The 19,566-nt window shown below is 39.2% G+C and overlaps 3 protein-coding genes across 29 annotated transcripts in view; 2 read left to right on the top strand and 1 right to left on the bottom strand.

Annotated features, from left to right (window-relative positions):
* The first annotated feature begins 2,582 nt into the window (after positions 1-2,582).
* Positions 2,583-19,566, top strand: part of LOC116216014 (putative disease resistance protein RGA1) — a 250,966-nt gene continuing 233,982 nt past the window's right edge. For 17 of the 27 annotated variants that reach the window (XM_031551904.1, XM_031551916.1, XM_031551924.1 and 14 more), the window contains exons 1-7: positions 2,586-7,580; positions 7,870-7,942; positions 8,020-8,105; positions 8,450-8,540; positions 8,671-8,865; positions 9,200-9,569; positions 9,690-9,770. In XM_031551904.1, coding sequence (XP_031407764.1) covers positions 3,043-7,533 — 4,491 coding nt within the window. In that variant the 5' untranslated portion in view covers positions 2,586-3,042 and the 3' untranslated portion in view covers positions 7,534-7,580; positions 7,870-7,942; positions 8,020-8,105; ... (2 more) ...; positions 9,200-9,569; positions 9,690-9,770. Of the gene's footprint in view, positions 7,581-7,869; positions 7,943-8,019; positions 8,106-8,449; positions 8,541-8,670; positions 8,866-9,157; positions 9,570-9,689; positions 9,771-9,841; positions 9,926-10,131; positions 10,219-10,291; positions 10,382-10,618; positions 10,695-10,854; positions 11,601-12,039; positions 12,288-19,566 lie in introns of those variants that run through there. The other 10 variants (XM_031551927.1, XM_031551925.1, XM_031551923.1 and 7 more) reach the window with 10 other exon arrangements.
* Positions 11,015-16,862, top strand: LOC116188855 (calcium/calmodulin-dependent protein kinase kinase 2-like). Its single transcript, XM_031518316.1, is given in 12 exon segments — positions 11,015-11,323; positions 11,414-11,502; positions 12,040-12,130; positions 12,212-12,316; positions 15,302-15,355; positions 15,450-15,542; positions 15,638-15,730; positions 16,007-16,111; positions 16,201-16,259; positions 16,261-16,285; positions 16,409-16,784; positions 16,843-16,862. Coding segments are annotated over 12 exon segments (1,419 nt in total).
* LOC116188854 (thiamine biosynthetic bifunctional enzyme TH1, chloroplastic-like) lies at positions 16,872-17,602 on the bottom strand. Its single transcript, XM_031518315.1, has 2 exons — positions 17,566-17,602; positions 16,872-17,476 (listed from the first exon to the last, which is right to left on the bottom strand). Exons 1-2 carry the CDS (start codon positions 17,600-17,602, stop codon positions 16,872-16,874), a joined length of 642 nt encoding a protein of 213 aa, XP_031374175.1.

Here is a 19,566-nt window from a genome sequence, read left to right as displayed (position 1 = left end):
GGGAGATAATCTCTCTTCGAACTCGATATTTTCATATATATCTCGTCCATGATCATCAGAGAGGTGTGGTAGTTATTTGTCAATCTATATGTATTTTTTGAAACATAAGCATATTATTGATCACGAGATTAAAATTTCTTTTGAAGGATCGATTATAGTCATCAAGAGGCTAAATATTACTTCGTCCCACCTCTTCCAATTCCAACCTTCCCAAGTGAGAAGTGATGTTTCCTATCTAACCTCTTTTAATAATTAAATAGAAAAGAAAAACCAACAACAGAAAAGCTCGACTAGCAAAGGGAAAAATAAAAGCCTTTTTCTTTTTATTTTTTATTTTTTATATTTTTAATGTAATTGGTATTAAGAACCCACGCTTCGCTGTCGCTTTCAAATTTATGTATGATAATTGTTTATATTTAACTAAAATATTCAAGAATTTGTTGATTTGATTATTGGATAAATACCATATAACACGATTATTTTCTTTTTATTTTTTGTACTTATAAAAAAATTAGTCATCAATTTTTTTAAAATTTTCTATTTTCATCATAAATCATTATTAGAGTTGAATATTATTCTCTATCTTTTCTTAATTGTTTACTTTTGGCCCTCTATCATTTTTCTTTTCTCCAAAAAAAAAATATATATATATATAAACACTTTTAGTCCTATAAATGGAAGTGCAAATGAATAAAGTCGGTCTAATTGCTAGCTTTTGCATCAATTAATTACTAAGTTCTTCCTATTTTTCTATAATTTCATAATTATTATATATGTATATAATAAGAAATAAAAGTAAATTGGGAGTTTTTACTTTATAATTTATTAGCTCTAAACCATGGATTCATTGGGACATTTTTATTGATTGGGATACTTTTATTGCATGAAATAGGTGTGTGTGGGTCCGAGTATTCTTTTTTTTCACGATACCCAGACTTTACCGTTAAGGGATAGGTTTTTAGATTTTGCAATCGAACCCTACCTTGTTGAGTCATGGAACCAAAACCTACCCGGAACCTGTATTATATTATAAGTTCCGGGTACCCAATTGGAACCTGTAAATTTTTTTTGTCTTGCTAAATGAAATCGAAAATGCCTCATCGATAATCATTAATCATGCAAAACATAATGTCGACAAAGAGAAATGGAGAAGAGACAGAGAGAAGGGTTATGTTTCTGATTTTTTTTTTAAATCAGTGACTGTATTTTTAAAATATAGAAATATCTAAATATAATTATATATATAATGAGAGAAATTATTATCCGGGTCCGGATATATGTTCTGATTCTAGGTACCCTATATGTAAGAACAGGAACCGGAACTGATTTTCATGAGTTCCTTATTTTAATACTGGAACCTTACCCAATTTTCAATACGAGCTACCCTGACCCCATCATAATGGGTAAGTTTCGACCGGTTTCGGGTATACCCAGTATCCGTGCACACCTCCAGTTTTAGCCACTTTCTTTCTCCTTATATTTCAACTAAATAGTTGGTTGAGATACCTAGCCACATTACAACTCATTAAAAAACCTTTTGATTCATGTTTGCACTTGATCTGAGTAGTGGAGATGGGATGGAAAAGCAAGCCTATGGTAGTGCATTTTCATGAAATTGGATTTGAGTGTAAACACATCACCTATACACATGAGAGCTAAGTGCATACATGTTTGGGATTTCTAAAGCGTGTTAGGCGACGTATGCCTATATCGAGGCCAATTCATGTGTATGGATTTATTGGTTCATGAGTGGTAGCCGGGTTGGATGGTTTTTGTTGTCCCAATTCTGCCCAATTTGATTTGATCCAACTTTTCACATCAGATATAGCAACAGATCATTTATGTTATCCAATATAATCCGGTTAACCATTTTGATACTATCTTCATGCATTTCATTATCAAATGGATAAATACAGAGACATATGATGTAGTGCAGTGATACTGGTGATTTTGATTCAAATGAATAACCATGAGATTGACTCGTAATCGAAAAAAATATTAACACGAAATTGATTCGATTACGGCCAATTGAAAAAGCAAATCCAAAGTAATGCCATAGACCTAATGAGAAATTGATGTTGTATTTTTTTCGATATGCATCATAGTATCTGGAAGCTAAATGGACCCCAATTAATTTAGTTGGAACGGAGTCGGCCAGGAAGCAGTAAAGCTCTCCAAATCAATGATTTTTTCCATTCATAAGACTCGAACTCGAGACATTATTTAAGGGGAACAAACTAGCGCCAAACTGTTTGAACCAATTTGGGTTGGTATTGATGTTTTCATTTTGACATTATTGGTGTGGGGTTAGAGATTGAGTCGCCCATAAATGCAAATGAGGGGGACAGCCCACCTTACCTACATTTCCCGCCTCAGTCCCATCTTGCCATGAATGAGAGAATGCGTCTTTCAATTTCCAAATGAAAATTCATTTTTCACCTAATCGCACTCTTAATATATCTTTATTCTTGCACAACAAGATCTTGGTTGGATGGGCTAGTCATTGTTTGAGCAGTCTCATCAATATAAGATCGTGTTTATCATGTACAAGGAACAGGAAAAAAAAAGAAAGGAATGAACATCCTGTACATATGTACAGTGATTCTAGTTTAGTTTTCAATATTTTTCTAGCCCCTCGGGCCAAAAACATGCAAAGTATTTGAACCTGAATTACGTGTTGAAATTACGCATGCTAGAGAATTTTGAGTCAATTTCACGTATTGGGAATGGGAGAGACTCGCAGTGGGTGACTGCTCTTGCGAATTGCCATCTATCCGTCCTTGTTTCACAGTTTATCCTTGACACATCCTTGTTTTATGTATTTATTGGTTTTTTGCGTACTGGAGCCTACATCATCTTCAATGCATCATTAAAGGCGGCTACCTGCTGCAACCACTTGCATTTTTCTATCATCTACATCAGCATATCATTCAAGTTCCGCTAATTGCATACTATCATTGACAGATATCTATCTGGTTCAAGTTTCTTCCTCTCTGTCTAATTCTTCCATTTCCATTGCTCATCAATCCGTTGGCTACAACTATGGACCAAGTGGTTCTCGGGGCCGTTGTGGAGTCCGTCACCGGACATCTTCTTTCCCTCCTCTCCCAGGAGTTCGGACAAGCGTGGGGTGTCAAAGCTGAGCTCGTGAAACTCCAGGCCACTGTCTCTATCGTCGGCGGTGTGCTTCGCGAGGCTGACAAGAGACGAGTTGAGGCTGAGGATGTGAAGGAATGGCTTAAGAACCTGAAAGAGTTGTTCGACGATGCGGATGACCTGTTAGATGACTTCTCTACTGAGGTTTTCAAACGTCGGAGAGTGACGGGAGGAGGTCAGGGGATCCTCGACAAGGTGTGTACCTTTTTCTCCTCTTCCAACCAGCTCCTTCATGCCAGGAAGATGGCTAATCGAGTCAAGGAGATTAGGGAGAGGATCGATGCAATTTGGAATGATAGGGGCGCCTGTTTTCAGCTCGAGGGAAATAATAATCTGATGGGGAGTTTGGTGGAGAACCGAGCTAGGCCGGAAACTATTCCCTTCAAGTCTGACCCGTATGTGATTGGACGAGACAAGGACAAGGAGAAAATTATTGAGTTCTTACTCAATCCTGATTTTGAGGAGAATGTTTCCGTCCTCCCAATCGTGGGTGTGGGAGGTCTAGGGAAAACGACATTGGCACGACTTGTGTTCAACGATGACAAGGTGAAGGAATATTTCGAGATGAAGCTAATTTGGGTCTGTGTGTCTATCAATTTCAATGTGGAGGATATTCTGAGGAAGATAGTACGAGGATGCACCCCTAACAAAGAAGGAATTGCAAATCTCGACATGAATGAGTTGCTAGAAAAGCTGAAAAAATGGATCGATGGAAAGAAGTTCTTACTTGTTTTAGATGATGTGTGGAAGGACAATCGGTCTAAATGGTTGGAACTTCGAGAATTTCTCATGAGCGGTGCCAAAGGAAGTAAGATATTGGTGACCACTCGCTATCCTCGTGTCGCGGAAACTATGACTCGAGAATTTCATGAATTGAGTGGCTTGCCTGAGGATGAGGCGCTCTCGTTGCTGATGCTAATGGCAATGAAGAAGGAGCGCGAGTGGAAAAATCAAAATCTAGAAAAGATTGCGAGGGAAATTGTGAAGAAGTGTGCAAGAGTTCCCCTTGCAATTAAGACGGTTGGGCGACTGTTACTGCATTTTGGATGTAGGGAAAAAGATTGGTTGGACTTCAAGGATAATAATCTGTCTTCGATAGATCAAGAAGAAGATGACATTACGCCAACGCTTAAGTTGAGTTATGATTTTCTGCCATCGCATTTGAAATCGTGCTTTGCTTATTGCAGCTTATTTCCTCAAGATTCTGTACTAGAACCACGTGAGCTTGTCTATCTTTGGATGGCACAGGGATTTATTAATAAACCTCGAGGCGGCAGGAAAACCCTTGAAGAAGTAGGTTATGATTATTTTAGGGAGTTGCTTTCGAGATCCTTTTTCCAAGACATAGAAGAAGATATATACGGCGACATTATGAGTTGTAAAATGCATGATCTGATGCATGACCTCGCACAGTTTGTAGAAGGAGATAATTACGTCACCATTGATAGCTCACATGAAGAGAGGTTCCAAAAAGGAGCTCGCCATGTAACTACCAATGATCCGAATGTGTTAAATGGATTTGAGAGAGACAGAAGAATAAGATCCCTGTTTCTTATGGTTAAAGAGAGTATTGATATTGATGTTCTGGATGTTTCATGTTTTAGAAGCCTACGGGCACTACGTATTGGTGGTGCCGGCATAAAGGAGATTTCACCTTCCATTGGTAAACTCAAGCATTTGAGGAGCCTTGATCTCTCAGAGAATCATGAGTTAAGGTACCTTCCGGATTCCATAAGAGAGCTGTGCAATTTGGAGAGCCTTAATCTCACAAAATGTCGGGGTCTAAAAGGATTACCAAGTGGCATTACGGAGTTGGTCAATTTGAGGCATCTTATGATTGAAGGATGTGGTATGTCACATATGCCAAGGGGGATTGGGAAAATGACTAGTCTGCAAAGGTTAAATGTATTTGTAGTAGGGGGGGAATGGAACCAAAATGCTGCAAAGCTGAACGAGCTGAGCAGGCTTAGCGGATTGAGGAAAGAACTGACTATTAAAGGAATGGGGAATAGTAGTATTTCGAGCGAGGTGGATGCTTCCTTCTCAATGGAGAAGTTAGCTGATCTTCAATGTTTGGAACTACGTTGGGGCCCCAGATGGGGTACGTACAGTGATGAAGAAGTTTCAGAAAAACTTCGACCCCATTCAAATCTAAAGGGATTGAGGATAACAACATATTATGGTGCCAGGCTTCCATCGTGGATTTCTCAACTGCATGGACTAGTTCAGATTGAGATTATTGCTACTTCATGCAGGCAGCTACCGCCTGTAGATCAGCTCCCTTTCCTCAAAAGAATCTCCTTATTTAATTTGGGGAATTTGGAGCATATAGAATTATCGGAGGGTGGGACGATGCCACAGTCTAATTTCTTTCCATCCTTGGAAGAAATAAAGCTGAGAAATTTGCCTGAATTCAAGGGATGGGAGTGGGAGAGGAGGGGCAATAGAATTGAAGAGGAGGATGGCGATTCTTCTTCTTCTTCTTCTTCTTTGTTAATGCTCCCCTGCTTCTCCGACAAGGTGAAGGTCAAGATAGATCTCTGCCCAAGATTCTCTTACATGTCGCATGGTCAACAGCTACTACAACTAGGGGGATGGAGGATGAGGAATGTAACTGCACTCCACCAACTCGATCCACTACTTCTTCCCTTTGGCCCCCAACGACCGACGGCAATGACTGATCCATCTCCATCGACCATAATAAAGAATAAGACATTGGCCGCCTTATCTGATTCTGTATCTCTCACCGCACTGACTTCCCTCTCCATCATCGGAATAGAGGATGTAGAGCACTTGCCCACGGGGTTGTTTCAGTCCCTCCCGTCTCTCCAGTCTCTTGAAATCTGGCGTTGCCCTCGCCTGAAAGCACTCCCTCTGGGGGCGATTCAGTCCCTCCCGTCTCTCCAGTCTCTTGAAATACGGAATTGCCCACCATTTGGTACGGAATTGCAGCTACCACAGCTCCCGTCCTTCAAAAGAATCTCCTTATGGAATTTGGGGAATTTGGAGCATATAGAATTATGGGAGGTAAGTGGGACGATGCCACAGTCTAATTTCTTTCCATCCTTGGAAGTAATAACGCTACGCGATTTGCCAAAATTCAAGGGATGGGAGTGGGAGAGGAGGGGCAATAGAATTGAAGAGGAGGATGGCGATTCTTCTTCTTCTTCTTCTTCTTCTTCTTCTTCTTCTTCTTTGTTAATGCTCCCCTGCTTCTCCGACAAGGTCAACGTCAACATAGATCTCTGCCCAGGATTCTCTTACATGCATGGTCAACAGCTACTAGAACTAAGGGGATGGAGGATGAGGGATGTAACTGCACTCCTACTCCACCAACACGATCCACTACTTCTTCCCTTTGGCCCCCAACGACCGATGGCAGTGCTGGTGCCGACTGATCCATCTCCATCGACTGATTCTGTATCTCTCACCGCACTGACTTCCCTCTCCATCATCGGAATAGAGGATGTAGAGCACTTGCCCACGGGGTTGTTTCAGTCTCTCCCGTCTCTCCAGTCTCTTAGAATCGGGAATTGCCCTTGCCTTAAAGCACTCCCTCTGGGGGCGATTCAGTCTCTCCCGTCTCTCCAGTCTCTTAAAATCTGGCGTTGCCCTCGCCTGAAAGCACTCCCTCTGGGGGCGGTTCAGTCCCTCCCGTCTCTCCAGTCTCTTCAAATCGAGGATTGCCCTCGCCTTAAAGAACTCCCTCTGGGGGCAATCCTCCGATACATATCCACCCTTGAGACGCTGAGAATTTCTTATTGCCCAGAGCTTGATTTATCCACCGAGAATGATGACGACGACGACGATGGTGGTAATGCTGAAGGCATGACCGATCTTTTGCAGCTACAGGGCCATCATAAACTTCGCCATCTAAGTATCTGGGGAGTTCATAAGGCGGAGTGTTTGCCTGGGTGGTTCCAGTACCTCTCCAATCTCCAAAGTTTAACCATTGGATGTTGCGAGGGCTTGAAGTCTCTTCTGCCTGTAAGACTGATTCTTCCGCTTCTCACCACCCTCGACTCGTTGGTGCTATCCAGCTGTCCAGAACTTGACTTATCAATAGGGGAGTCAGAAGACATGCCGATGGCGGCTTATTCTCAGTTCACTAAACTCCGCGAGTTGGAATTCTACGAGATAGAAAAACTGGAGACTCTCCCGTGGTGGATTCAGCACCTCACTAACCTTGAATCTTTAGACATCCGGTCCTGTAAGAATCTGAAGGCTTTGCCTGAGTGGTTTCCCAATCTCACCTCACTCAAACGTCTTCAGATTACTTTCTGCGGGGACGAGCTGACAAGAAGGTGCCAAGGGGAAAACGGAGGAGGAGAGGACTGGCCTAAGATTTCTCACATCCCGGCTGTAGTAGTATTTTGATGAATGGAGTGTGATGGATCCTCCCTCGCTCACTGTCTCCAATAAAGGTCATATACATATCTCAACTCATTCTCATCTGTATTTCTTGCTTGCTTAAGCATTTGTATAATATGATGAGTCAAAAAGAAGTGGACCATCCCTCCCTCATTCTCCATCCTTTACGTGTGTTGCCTCTTGCACTTGAGAATAGTCATATACATTTTTCACAATAACTAAAAATAAAAGAAAAAAGTGATCGGATCGATAGGACTCATTTGCGTGCTTTCATAAGGATTATCTCTTGGATTTAGCGTCATGGCCTTCTCTTTTACCATTTCGGTCCGATTGAATTTGCAGGAGTCATCGGTGTTGGATCGATTGAATGTGGTGTTGACTCTATCTGAGCTATAGCACTAGTCATCCGTGGCAGGTGATAAAACTGTAAAGCTTTTCCATTCTCCTAATGAAGAGTTTTCTGTGCTAAATCTAATTTGAACATTGGTGCAGCTCGTGGTTGTTCGCGCTGACTTGAATGGGCACCTCAAGTCTCTATGAGACTATTCCCTTCTCTACCAAAGGGAGATGTCTTCCAGGTGGGAGATGGTTAAATCATTTGGTTTTTCATCAAATTCTTTCTTTTATTTGTTGTCTGCAGGAGACCTTTTTGTCCCAATATGGAAATTTCATAGTTTACTTGTTTCTTGTACGTAGCTGATGCTCTTTACTCGATTCAGTCTTCAAACGCTTTTAGTATTAGCTGATTGATACTTTAATCATGCTCTGGTTTGCTGATGCGCTTGCCACCTCGCATGTCAACTGCTGTAGCTGATCGCGCCCCTTTCAGCTAGTGGATTGTTGTAACATGAAGTCCAAAATTCTAGTTGTGCAGTTATTGCACTTCGTATGACTGATATTTATTTTGGATGTGCCATTTCAGATGCTTCCCTTGATGGACGGGATGGTATATTTCTGGATTATTCTGTTGATTGGCCTCCAGGACTGTTATTTACTCAAGAAGTGCTCTCCAAGTAAGATTCTCGTCACGCATCATTCCATTTGGCATGAGTTGGATTTACGGTGGATAGAAAAACTAGAGACTTTCCTGCTGTGGATTCAACACTTCAGTAACCTCGAAAGTTTAACAATCAAATCCTGCAGGAACCTGAATGCTTTGCCCAAGTGGTTTCCAATCTCAGCTCACTCAAAAAGCTTATAAATTGGCTACTGCGAGGAGGAGCTGAGAAGAAGGAAAGAATACCGGAGGAGAGGACTGGCCTAAGATTTCTCACACCCCGCATGTATTCATATGGTGAAGTGGATTGATCCTCCCTCACTCACTGCCTCCAATCAAAGGTCATATACATATATCTCATTCTCATCTGTATTAATTGTTGCTTGCTTGTTTGCTTAAACATTTGTATGTCATGGTGACTGAAGTGGACCCATACATTTCTTACAATAATTAACACTGATAAAGAAAAACACAAACGAGACGATCCATAAGACTCAATACTAGTTTGCATTGCGTTCATTGCTCTGTTGCTGAATTAAGTTTGCTTTATATATATATATATATGTATGTATGTATGTATGTATGTATATGTACATTTGTTTTGCTAAAAATCTAGCAAACGTCAATCTGCAGATGATATGAAGGGCCTATATCCATCATAGTTTCTCATTGCAGGCTGTCATTTATATAGACTTCCTTTGGGAGCTTGGCAACAAATTTACTCAACTTGCTCCCATGGTTCTCGATTGATCCCCTCCTGGCAGCTCAAACTATCAACAATAGGCTTCAAGAATACGAAAAGGCCTGGTATTTAAAGCTGTCACGCTCAGAGGCCGCTTGCACGATTTGATGCTTCCTTTCGGTTTCAAGATTCTATATCTCATATGCAAATGTCCAAAGGCTGTCAAAAAGTTTTAAGGGTTCACACGCCAGTTTCTTTTCCAGAAGGAGCCATTAGTAGACTTAAAGCTGAGCGGACTCCGGAGATGATTTACTTCCACAGTCTGAGGTTGATAAGATTGAAGCAATGCTTTGGGACTGAAAGGTTTTATTTGCAATACCTAATGTCAAAAAGATAATTCTTTGTATCTGATGCAAGGATGATTTTCTCTTGAATTTAGTATAAGGCCGTCTCTTTACCAATTCAGTCCGATTACATTTGCAGGAGTCCTTGGAGTTTCATAAGAGATCGTTTGAATGTGCTGTTGACTCTATACGAGCTATAGAAGCCAGTCATCTTTGGCAGGTGATGAAAGTGTAAGCTTTTCCATTCTCCTAATCAAGAGTTTACTGTGCTAAATTTGAACAATTTTGCAGCTTCTGGTTGTTCGTGCTGACATGAATTGGCACCTCAAGGCTCTAAAAGATTACTTCCTTCTAGCAAGGGGAGATTTCTTCCAGGTAGGAGATTGTTAAATCATTTGGTTTTTCATCAAATTCTTCTTTTATTTGTTGTCTGCAGGAGACTATTTTGTCTCGATATAGAAATTTCATAGCTTACCTGGTTCTTGTAGTTTCTGAAAGCGGATGCTCTCTACTCAGTTAGGTGTTAAATATGATTTTTAATACTAGCCAATTAATACTTTATTAATGCTCTGCTGCACCAGTGTTTTCTCGAGGAAAGTCGGGAACTGATGTGCTTGCCACCTCATCAGTCAACTACTGAAGCTGATTATACGGTCCTCTTTCAGCTGGTGGGTTGTCATTTCATATTCTGATTTTATTTTGGAGGTATAAGAAACCAAATTGCCCCTATGTCCCCTGCAGGCAGCAATAAAACTACGCCTCCAGTTCAGCTGGAACATTGAGAACCAAGAAAGCTTCACAAATTCATCTGAGCTGGAGCACATTACAGAGGTGAGAGGCTCTAATTTTCATATATATTCAATTCAATCTGCCTTTGTATGAAAGCAAGATTTTCGGTTCAATTTGCATCAGTGCAGCCGCTAGTGACTTAATTGATATATACAACCTTGAGATGGTTCACTAGATGTTACAAAACCATTCCTAGCTAGTTCTCTAAATGTCCTTTGCTATCGTATTTTATACTCTTTCAAGAATTTAACAAGAAATCCAACTCCTTGTACACCGTAGCCGACTAGCTGGGAGTCAGACGGCCCCATTCCTGAGTCGTTTTCTTTTGCGTCTCAATTCCAATTCTTTCTTTGAGGTAAAGTTTTCCTGAGACGAGCATCATAGCGCAACACCTTGTTTTTGGTTTTAGTCATAATAACGTTTCGACGAGACAACTAAACCCCTTCTTCTTCTTCTTCTTCTTCTTCTTCTTCTTCTTCATATTATTATTATTATTATTATTAATGCTCCCCTAGTCAACAGCTACTACGACTAGCGGGATGGAGGATGAGGAATATTGTAACTGCACTCCTACTCCACCACAATCCACTATTACTTCCCCTTGCCCCCCCAAACTACCGATGGCAATGCCGGCGCCGACTGATCCATCTCCATCGACCGGTAATAAAGAATCAGATGACATTGTCCGCCACATCTGATTCTGTATCTCTCACCGCACTGACTTCCCTCTCCATCAGCGAAATTGTGGAGTTGTTTAAGTCCCTCCCATCTCTCCAGACACTAAATATCAGTGAATGCCCTCTCCTGAAAGCACTCTCTGGGAGGGTGATCCTCCGATACCTACCCGTCCTTGGGAAGCTGGAAATTCTTAGCTGCGAAGAGCTTGATTTATCCACCAACGATTACGATGACGATGATGATTATGGGGGTGGTGAAGACATGCCAATGACGCCTAATCTGCAATCGACTAAGCTCCTCAAGTTGGTACTTGACTATATACCAAAACTGGAGACTTTCCCGTGGTGGATTCGGCATCTCACTAACCTTGAAAGGTTAATCATCCTATCCTGCCAGAACCTGAAGACTTTGCCCGAGCGGTTTCCCAATCTCACCTCTCTTCAAAGTCATACAATTTGGAACTGCGGGGAGAAGCTGATAAGAAGGTGCCAAGAGGATAACGAAGGCCTAAGATTTCTTACATCCAGCAATTAGAAGTGGGGAAGAGGTGAAGTGGATCCTCGCTCGCTGACCACCTCCAAAGGTCATATACATATCTCATCCTCATCAAGTATTCTTGCTTGCTTAATTAAACATTCGTATGATATGAAAATCATATGGGTTGCCACTTGCACTAGGGAATTACTTACGTACTCGCATCCATTTTTGCGTGTTTGCCTCCAAAGGAAAGGATTGATAAGACTCAATCATTCGCGTGTTTTCATGAAGAGTTCAAATTAATGTTGTCTGTAGATCTTGGCAATTATTGTTTCATGAATTATTTTCTCTCGACAATACCCATATACATTTCTCCTGATAGAAAAAAAGAAGGAATTAAAGAATAATCAACCGTCAATCAATACTCGTTTGCATTGGGTTCATTGCTCTGTTGCTGAATTAAGTTTTCATTTCTCTCCTTTTTTTTTCCCCTTTCGTATTTATAATTTTGTTTCCCTAAAAATCTGGCAACCTTCAACCTGCAGGTGCTATGAAGGGCGGTCCTATATCCATCATAGTTTCTCGTTGCAGGCGGTCATTTATATGGACATTTTTAAGCTCCCACAGTCCCTTCTTGTTAGGGGGTCGAACATGGTTTAGGCCAAATATTTTCTAACTTCTGTTTCCTTATCTTCTATAATGAATGTCTTTATTCAGCAAAAACAAGATATGCTATTGAAGGGCCTTCACTTCTACTTCCAGTGGTATTTAGTTCAAGCTCTTAAACTGCTGAGAGATGTCGACTTTTATTTTCTTGGAAAAGTGCTTCGGATAATGAACAGATTTTTCAGATAGATTAGCTAAGGTAGAGATCTTATATAGACACCACATCCTGCACCAACCTTCCAATTGCTTTACTTTGCTTCTGAAACAGCCTTCTGTTGGGTTCATTCTAAACCTGGCACATATAAATGGTCCAAGCTGGTTCACTCTCTATTGTCGAGGAAAAGTTAAAAGACTCCTTTATAGTGGTCATTTAAGCTTTCTACATAGAGTTAATAGGCAATTTGGTCCCTGATTTTACTATGTTGCATCAATCATGTCCCTATCTTATTTTTTGCATCAAATTGGTCCCTCATTTTTTGAAATTGCATCAATTATGTCCTTATAACATCAGTTAGGTCCCCGACTTTCCTATTTCACATCAATCCAATCAATAAATATAAGATTGTACATCAAATAGATTTCAGTAACATCAAGTGGTCCCTCCAGATCGGATTAGCATCTCTAGCTTAATGGTGTGTAATTACCGTTAAGTCTTCAGGGACCAAATTGATGCACAAGGTTCACCATTTGATGTAACTTTATTATGCATTCGGGATTATGTTACATTAGATAGATCCCTCATTTCTGAAAAAAATTAGGATTAATTATCGATGTTCTTGCGGTCGTCGGCCCTCCGCTGTCGATCTACCACCTCCGACGCCCATCAAGACGTGTTCTCTGCTATACTAGAGTCGGAGAAACCAGATCTAGCCTCACATAGGCTAGATATGGCCTCTCCAAATCGATTTGGCTCAAGGAACAACTCGAACCCTCCGAGCAGCTCTACGTGATCGATCACCCCAGGGCTCGAGATCCCGAGCTTGTAAGTCTCCTACCTGGGTTTGGGTCACGAACCCATATCCGGCCTAGTCGAATCAGGGGTCTAGAGCCCCTAGTTCAACTAGCCCGGGGTTCACAAGCTCGGATTTGGGTTCGTACTCGGGTCACGAACCCGGACAGGGGACTTGTGACCCCTAGGCTCGTGGAACCAAGGGTCGGAAGCCCTTAGTTTGTAGAGAGAGAAAGCTCGAGGCTCGCCAGCCCCCTGCTTGGGTTAGCGACCTCATAGCGAAACCAGATCCGTGTTCACGAGCCCTGGCTTGGCAAAAGAAAACCCTTTGGTTTGTCGGAGCTCCCGCGAACTAGATGAGGAAGACAAACAATGGTTATTTTTTTACTTTAGTTTTATATTTTTTCAAAAATTTTAATTCTATCGAAATGACATTTTTTTTTGTAGGGCCCCTTTTTTTCTTTTGGGTGGAAAAAAGGAGAAAAAGGAAAACGAAGAAGGACTTATTTAATGTAACATTGGAACAAACAAATGTAACAGTAACTCCTAATTTAATGGCGTTATTACCTACAGTTAACGGAATGCCATAGAGGACCTTAATGATGTGACGAATGACTAATTGATGTAACTAGAGTACTTAAATGATGCAATTTTCTTCAGTGAGGGACTTAACTGATGTAACAAGGACCATTTTGATGCAATTTTCTTCACTGAGGGACCTAAATGATGTAATAAAGACAAAATTGATGCAAATTGACAAATTTGAGGACCAAATAGATTCAAAAAATAATTCAGGTACCTGATTGAGTAACACCTCGTAAGTCATGGATCAAATTACCTATTAACTCTTCTATGTATGCTAGTATATTGTTTCCCGTCCTTCGCAACTGGTGTAGAACATTATTTTCCCACTTTATATCTCGAATTTTTTATTTTTGCTAATTTAATAATAATTTTTTTATAATAATATTCTAGAATTTTTGAAAAGATATTTATTACTAAAAGTGTTAATATGTTCTCTTACTCCTCGATATAATTATTTTTTGCTATAAGATATGGCAGAGGAAGCATAATATTATGGTGAATTATCAAAATGATCATGAACTTTTGGTATGGTATCAGATCTGTCACGTACTTCTTTTTTACCAAAAATCACGAACTTTGATTTTCATTCCATATATGTCATATATTGTCAGATTTTTGTAATTTTCTGAGTGGATGTGCTATATGAGCAAAATGTTTTAACAAAGACAATAATTTAAAAATTAATTGAATAATATGGAATTCTTTTTTTTAAAAAAAAAAGGTCCAAAACTCTTAGCACCAAGTTAACAAATTGCGGAAAATCCAACAATATGACAAATATGAAACTAAAATAAAGTTCTTGATTTCATGGTAAAAAAATAATTCGTAATAGATTTGAGGCATGTTTCAAAATTCATGATTTTAGAAGACTTTATCCTAGATATTAACAAATTAAATCACAAAATCACGTGAGAATAGCACCAACAAAATTAATGATGGAAAATAATATTAGAAGTGAAACATAAGATCGGAGAATGACATACATAATATGTAGACACCATGATCTAACAAATTAACCAATATGGAATGAACAAACCTTTATGAAAACACCAAAAAAAAAAAGGATCACACTCGACCTACGTATTGGTTTCTACATTGTGTCACTTCTATCAACATAAGGTAATGTGAGGTTCCATATATATTTTTAAAATTTAACTTCTCTAATAAGCAAAACTAAGTAATTATATTTTTTTTCAAAATTCATTACAAAATGATTAAAGATATAATATAATAAATTAAGTTATTAAGAAAACCTAAAACACTTGCAATACTCTCCTAGGAACTTTCCAATTGACTCAACTTTATCCCTGCATCTATGCTATCCTAATGGGAGTGTCCTTTTGATATTACTTTTAGTTTGTCAAAATGCTCATACTTATTTTGGTGTATCTGGCAAGTAGTAGAGAGGTAGTGACATATATGCTAGCTGGTATATAAATTTTGAATTGTTTTGGAAGTTACTTATTTTGATATCTTATTTGGAAGTGAAATTATTAAGATCTCCTTGAATGAGTACCTAATGTCGCCCAATGATATTAAAAATGCGGTGATTCATACTTCTGAAATCTGGTTTTGCCTAGTTAATTTCTTCTACATATACTGTGTAGGCTAGATATTTCTTCCAGCAACTCATTTCAGGAGTCAGCTACTGCCGTTCCATGGTAAGGAAAATTATCGGAATCTTTGTCCAAGATACTCTTTTTTTAGGTATACTATATCTATGTGCTCAACTTTGATCTGTTTCATTTTCTATAGCAAATCTGCCATAGAGATTTGAAGTTGGAGAACACCATATTGGATGGGAGCCCTGCGCCTTGCTTGAAAATTTGTGATTTTGGCTACTCCAAGGTAATCTCAAGCCAACAAATATGTCTGGTTGTTGTTACTTTTCATGGTGACAGCTAATTCTAATATCCTTTCGGTCTTGCGTTGCTTGTCTCCAGTCATCTCTATTACATTCAAGACCAAAGCCCACAGTCGGTACTCCAGCTTATATTGCACAAGAAGTTCTCTCTAGAAGAGAGTATGATGGCAAAGTAAGACATAGCTGACATATCTGATTTCAGTTGTAGCTTCATGGTTAGCAGATAGAGGAGGATAAGATGTAACATTATGGTCAACATGAAATGCAACATATTCAGAATGTTATGCCCTTTATATTTATGTTGGAGGGACAGTTGGTTTCGACTTTGTCAATGCTGCTCCTCTTTGTCACATATATGAATGACTCCTGTTTGAAGATGGCTAATAAGCAATCATATGATATTTGTGTTATCGCAGGTTGTCTTTAATTTTGGTTTGTTTTTGTTCAGTTGGCGGATGTTTGGTCATGCGGAGTAACTCTATATGTGATGTTGGTTGGAGCATATCCCTTTGAGGACCCAGAAGACCCAAAGGATTTCAGGAAAGCCATTAGCGTAAGCCTACCATCTCTTAAAGTATTTCAATGTAATTTTTCTCTATCCTTTCCACGCTTAATTATATCAATCCATGTTATTTCTTCCAGGGAATTATGGCTGTCCAGTACAGAATCCCTGATTATGTCCACGTATCTCAAGATTGTAGACATATTCGTCACAAACCCAGCAAGGGTATGTAAAGCTAATAACAACTTTATTCTTTATTTTTATTTTACTTTTTTATTATTTTTTATTATTTTACGTGAGAATGAATATGAAGGAAAGTAGATAAATCCATACATCTCCTTTCTGCAGAGGATCACAATCAAGGAAATCAAGAGCCACCCCTGGTTCCTGAAGAACTTACCGCGGGAACTGACAGAAGCTGCTCAAGCAGTGTATTACAGAAAAGAGAACATGGGGGTCTGCCTTCAGCGCGATGAGGAGATCATGAAAATTGTTGAGGAGGCGACAAGAAGTATGGCAATTGTATTGTTGTCTTCGGTTAAAAGTAGGGTAATTGTAAAAGTTTTCATTGACAATTGGATGTCCACAGGATCTTTCTATACGACCTGGTGGTCATTGCACGATTTGCCCCATCAAATTCTTATTATATCATTAGAACAGGAAACAATCAATCGACTGTGCAAAACACGAGAGAGACGACCACCTGCATATTTTATCATTTGGAGCAGATTTCACTTCAATCCGCATGTTAATCTAAGAAGAATTTATACTATGAATTACAGTTCACTTCGGTTCTCCTTAAGAATCTTTACTATGAATTAGATGTTTTGCCTTTCTCAAGCGTGGCACAGAGCTTTCTTGCCTCTTCCACTATACATTCCCGGTCAAAAAGGGCTGAGACGACAGCAACACCCTTAAGATTCGGAGCCCCAGTCTCCATCACAGCCCCTGCATTTGAAGGCCCAATGCCACTAATGGCAACGACTGGTAGCTTGGAGGCCGAGCAGACAGCTTTCAGTCCATCCAACTCGATAGTTCTGTTATTCGCCTTGGTATTGGTTGGATATACTCCGCCGCAGCCAATATAGTCAGTCCCATCGGTCCATGCTCTATGAGCCTGCTCAGGGGTCTGGCATGACACGTCGATGATCTTATCAGGCCCTAGAAGTGCTCGGACCACCCTGACGGGCATATCAGACTGGCCTACATGAACCCCATCCGCATCACAGGCAAGGGCAACAACATCAACACGGTCATTTATCAGTAGTGGGACTCCATGGGAGCGGCACACTTCCAAATGAACATGATTGTCAGGAATCAAAAGGGTATCCGATTTTGACACGTAAACAAGCTTTAGCAGGTTTGTGCTTTGGATATTAGAATCAGCTGAAGGCCAGGACAGGAATCGAGCACTTGCTATGCATGGTGATGAACAACAATTACCCCAAATGAACAACCAAAGATAGCATATGAGTACGATGCCAAAAGGAAAAAAGATAGATTACCCAAATGCACTGGTCTCTTCAGTTCCAATCTAGCCATCAGAAGAGTAAATCCTCATATAGACAAAAGTCCACCAACAACAGGCTAACCTTTGTTTTTCTGGATTCCTTCAATTTTCGAGTAAGCATAATTCTGCCCCCATCAGTTGAACATTTGGGAATTTACCCTACACTTCAGCTCAATATACTGCCTAATGCATATCATATGAAGTAAAGGCAGACCACTAAGCCTAAATGAACAAAAGAGAGTTCAAATCTGCAGCTAAGATGCAACTTTCTCAACTCTAGGTTCATGATTTCCAAGGCCTAAATATAATTGCTTCCAGTAATTGCCTAAATATAATTTTCCAAGGTTCATGAAAGCATGCTTCGGATCAATGTCGTGATATGCATTGGATCAGTCTTCTGCAGCGGGGCAAATGACCAACAATGAGGAATTGTACTGACCTAGAGGATCACGATTGCATCCTACATCGCAGTAAAACGACCAACAATCACGATTGCAACTTTGGAAGATCATGGGCGACACTATCAATTGCAGAAATCTTGAGGCATTGAGTTGAATTTGATGATTTGTAATTCGATTAGGGTTTGATCGAATTTTGGAGGAATAGGCAATTTGGGGCATTTCGGGCAGGATGAAGGCTTTCTTCCTTTAGGGACGGCGAACGGTGCAACATAATGGCATCTACAGGATCGTTCCGCCAGGGACTCCCACTTTTTCGAACGGAAGGACCAATTGGTCCTAACGTTTCAAACGTCCGGACCAATTAGTACAAAGAATTTATTTTCGGGACGAACTTGCCTTGAGATGTATATTTCATGGACCAAATTGTTAATTTTATCGAATAATTTCCAAAAAAAAATGAAATTTATGATCCTAAAAAAGAAAATATTTATTATATAGCTCGGATGAATTTAAGCTCATAGATAAATAAAATATAAAATTAAAAATAAGGATGTCATTAATAATGTTTTTAACTATTGATCAATTAAGAAGATAAAGTCCATTATTCGTACATGCTGAGATTCTGGACTGGCTTTATGCATAATGTCTTGGTGCATCAAGGGAAAGGGTGCTCTCTGCGTCTCGATGTTAACCCCTTTGTTGCTGTGATGCAGTAACCTCTATCCTCAGCTTGACCCTCCTTCATGAGAAAGTAAATCTCAGCAAATGTACGCATAACGAACTCTATCTTCAAGGTTTTTTTTTTATCTTATTTATGAGTTTAACTTCATAATGCTATGTCATAAATATTCTCTTTTATAGGATCATAATTTTTTGGAAATTCTATATATGATCGATCAATATTTTTGTAGTGTTTATATCCTTTGTATATATATATATATATATATATATTCATTTTAAGATATTCATATATCATTTTTATTACAATTATTCTATTTTTCGAAAAATTAGCATTAAAGTAGCATTAAATTGCATATTTATATAGGCATCAATAATTTACATAAAATTATTAAAATTATTTAGTTTATATATATATATATATTAAACTCTTATATAAATATGAGATAATTAAAGCATATAATTAAATTTCTCTTTGTTGCTTATAAATTAATCATAAATATCATAGCCAGATTGATTATTGCATTATTAAACACTAGATTCGGCATTTCCTCTACGCATGGTAAAAGTTTTACAACTTAATTGATCTTAAGTATAAATCAATAAAAATGCTTGATATAAAAATTTACAAAAATTTATCTAGCAAATTATTATTTTTTATTTGATGCTCTTATTATGTAATATTAGATCCATTAAAAGGAAACAAAATTGTTGGTGAAAATTAAAAAATAGAGAAAAAGGAGAACGGTTGACGGTGAGAGATGGTCATCAAGAGTTAAGGGAGAGGAGAGAGGAGAGAGGAGAGAAAAGAGATATGTGTTTAAAATTACGTAATTTTACTATTTTAACCCTGCACTTAATGCGCTACTTTTTCATGCTCCAATATAATTCAAGAGAATAAGCGCAATTGTGTAAGA

Source organism: Punica granatum, chromosome 8 (genome assembly GCF_007655135.1).
Source record: "Punica granatum isolate Tunisia-2019 chromosome 8, ASM765513v2, whole genome shotgun sequence".
Classification (NCBI taxonomy): Eukaryota; Viridiplantae; Streptophyta; class Magnoliopsida; order Myrtales; family Lythraceae; genus Punica; species Punica granatum.
The sequence above is the reverse complement of the archived record's forward strand: the minus strand, read 5'-3'. Positions and strand labels throughout refer to the sequence as shown.

What these genes read in the sequence shown, in the direction of transcription:
- LOC116188854 (XM_031518315.1), bottom strand. Translation starts at nt 17,602, where the DNA reads ATGGCTAGATTGGAACTGAAGAGACCAGTGCATTTGG. An exon ending in GAAGAGACCAGTGCATTTGG is followed by an intron (nt 17,477 to 17,565) that starts GTAATCTATCTT and finishes CACCATGCATAG; the next exon opens with CAAGTGCTCGATTCCTGTCC.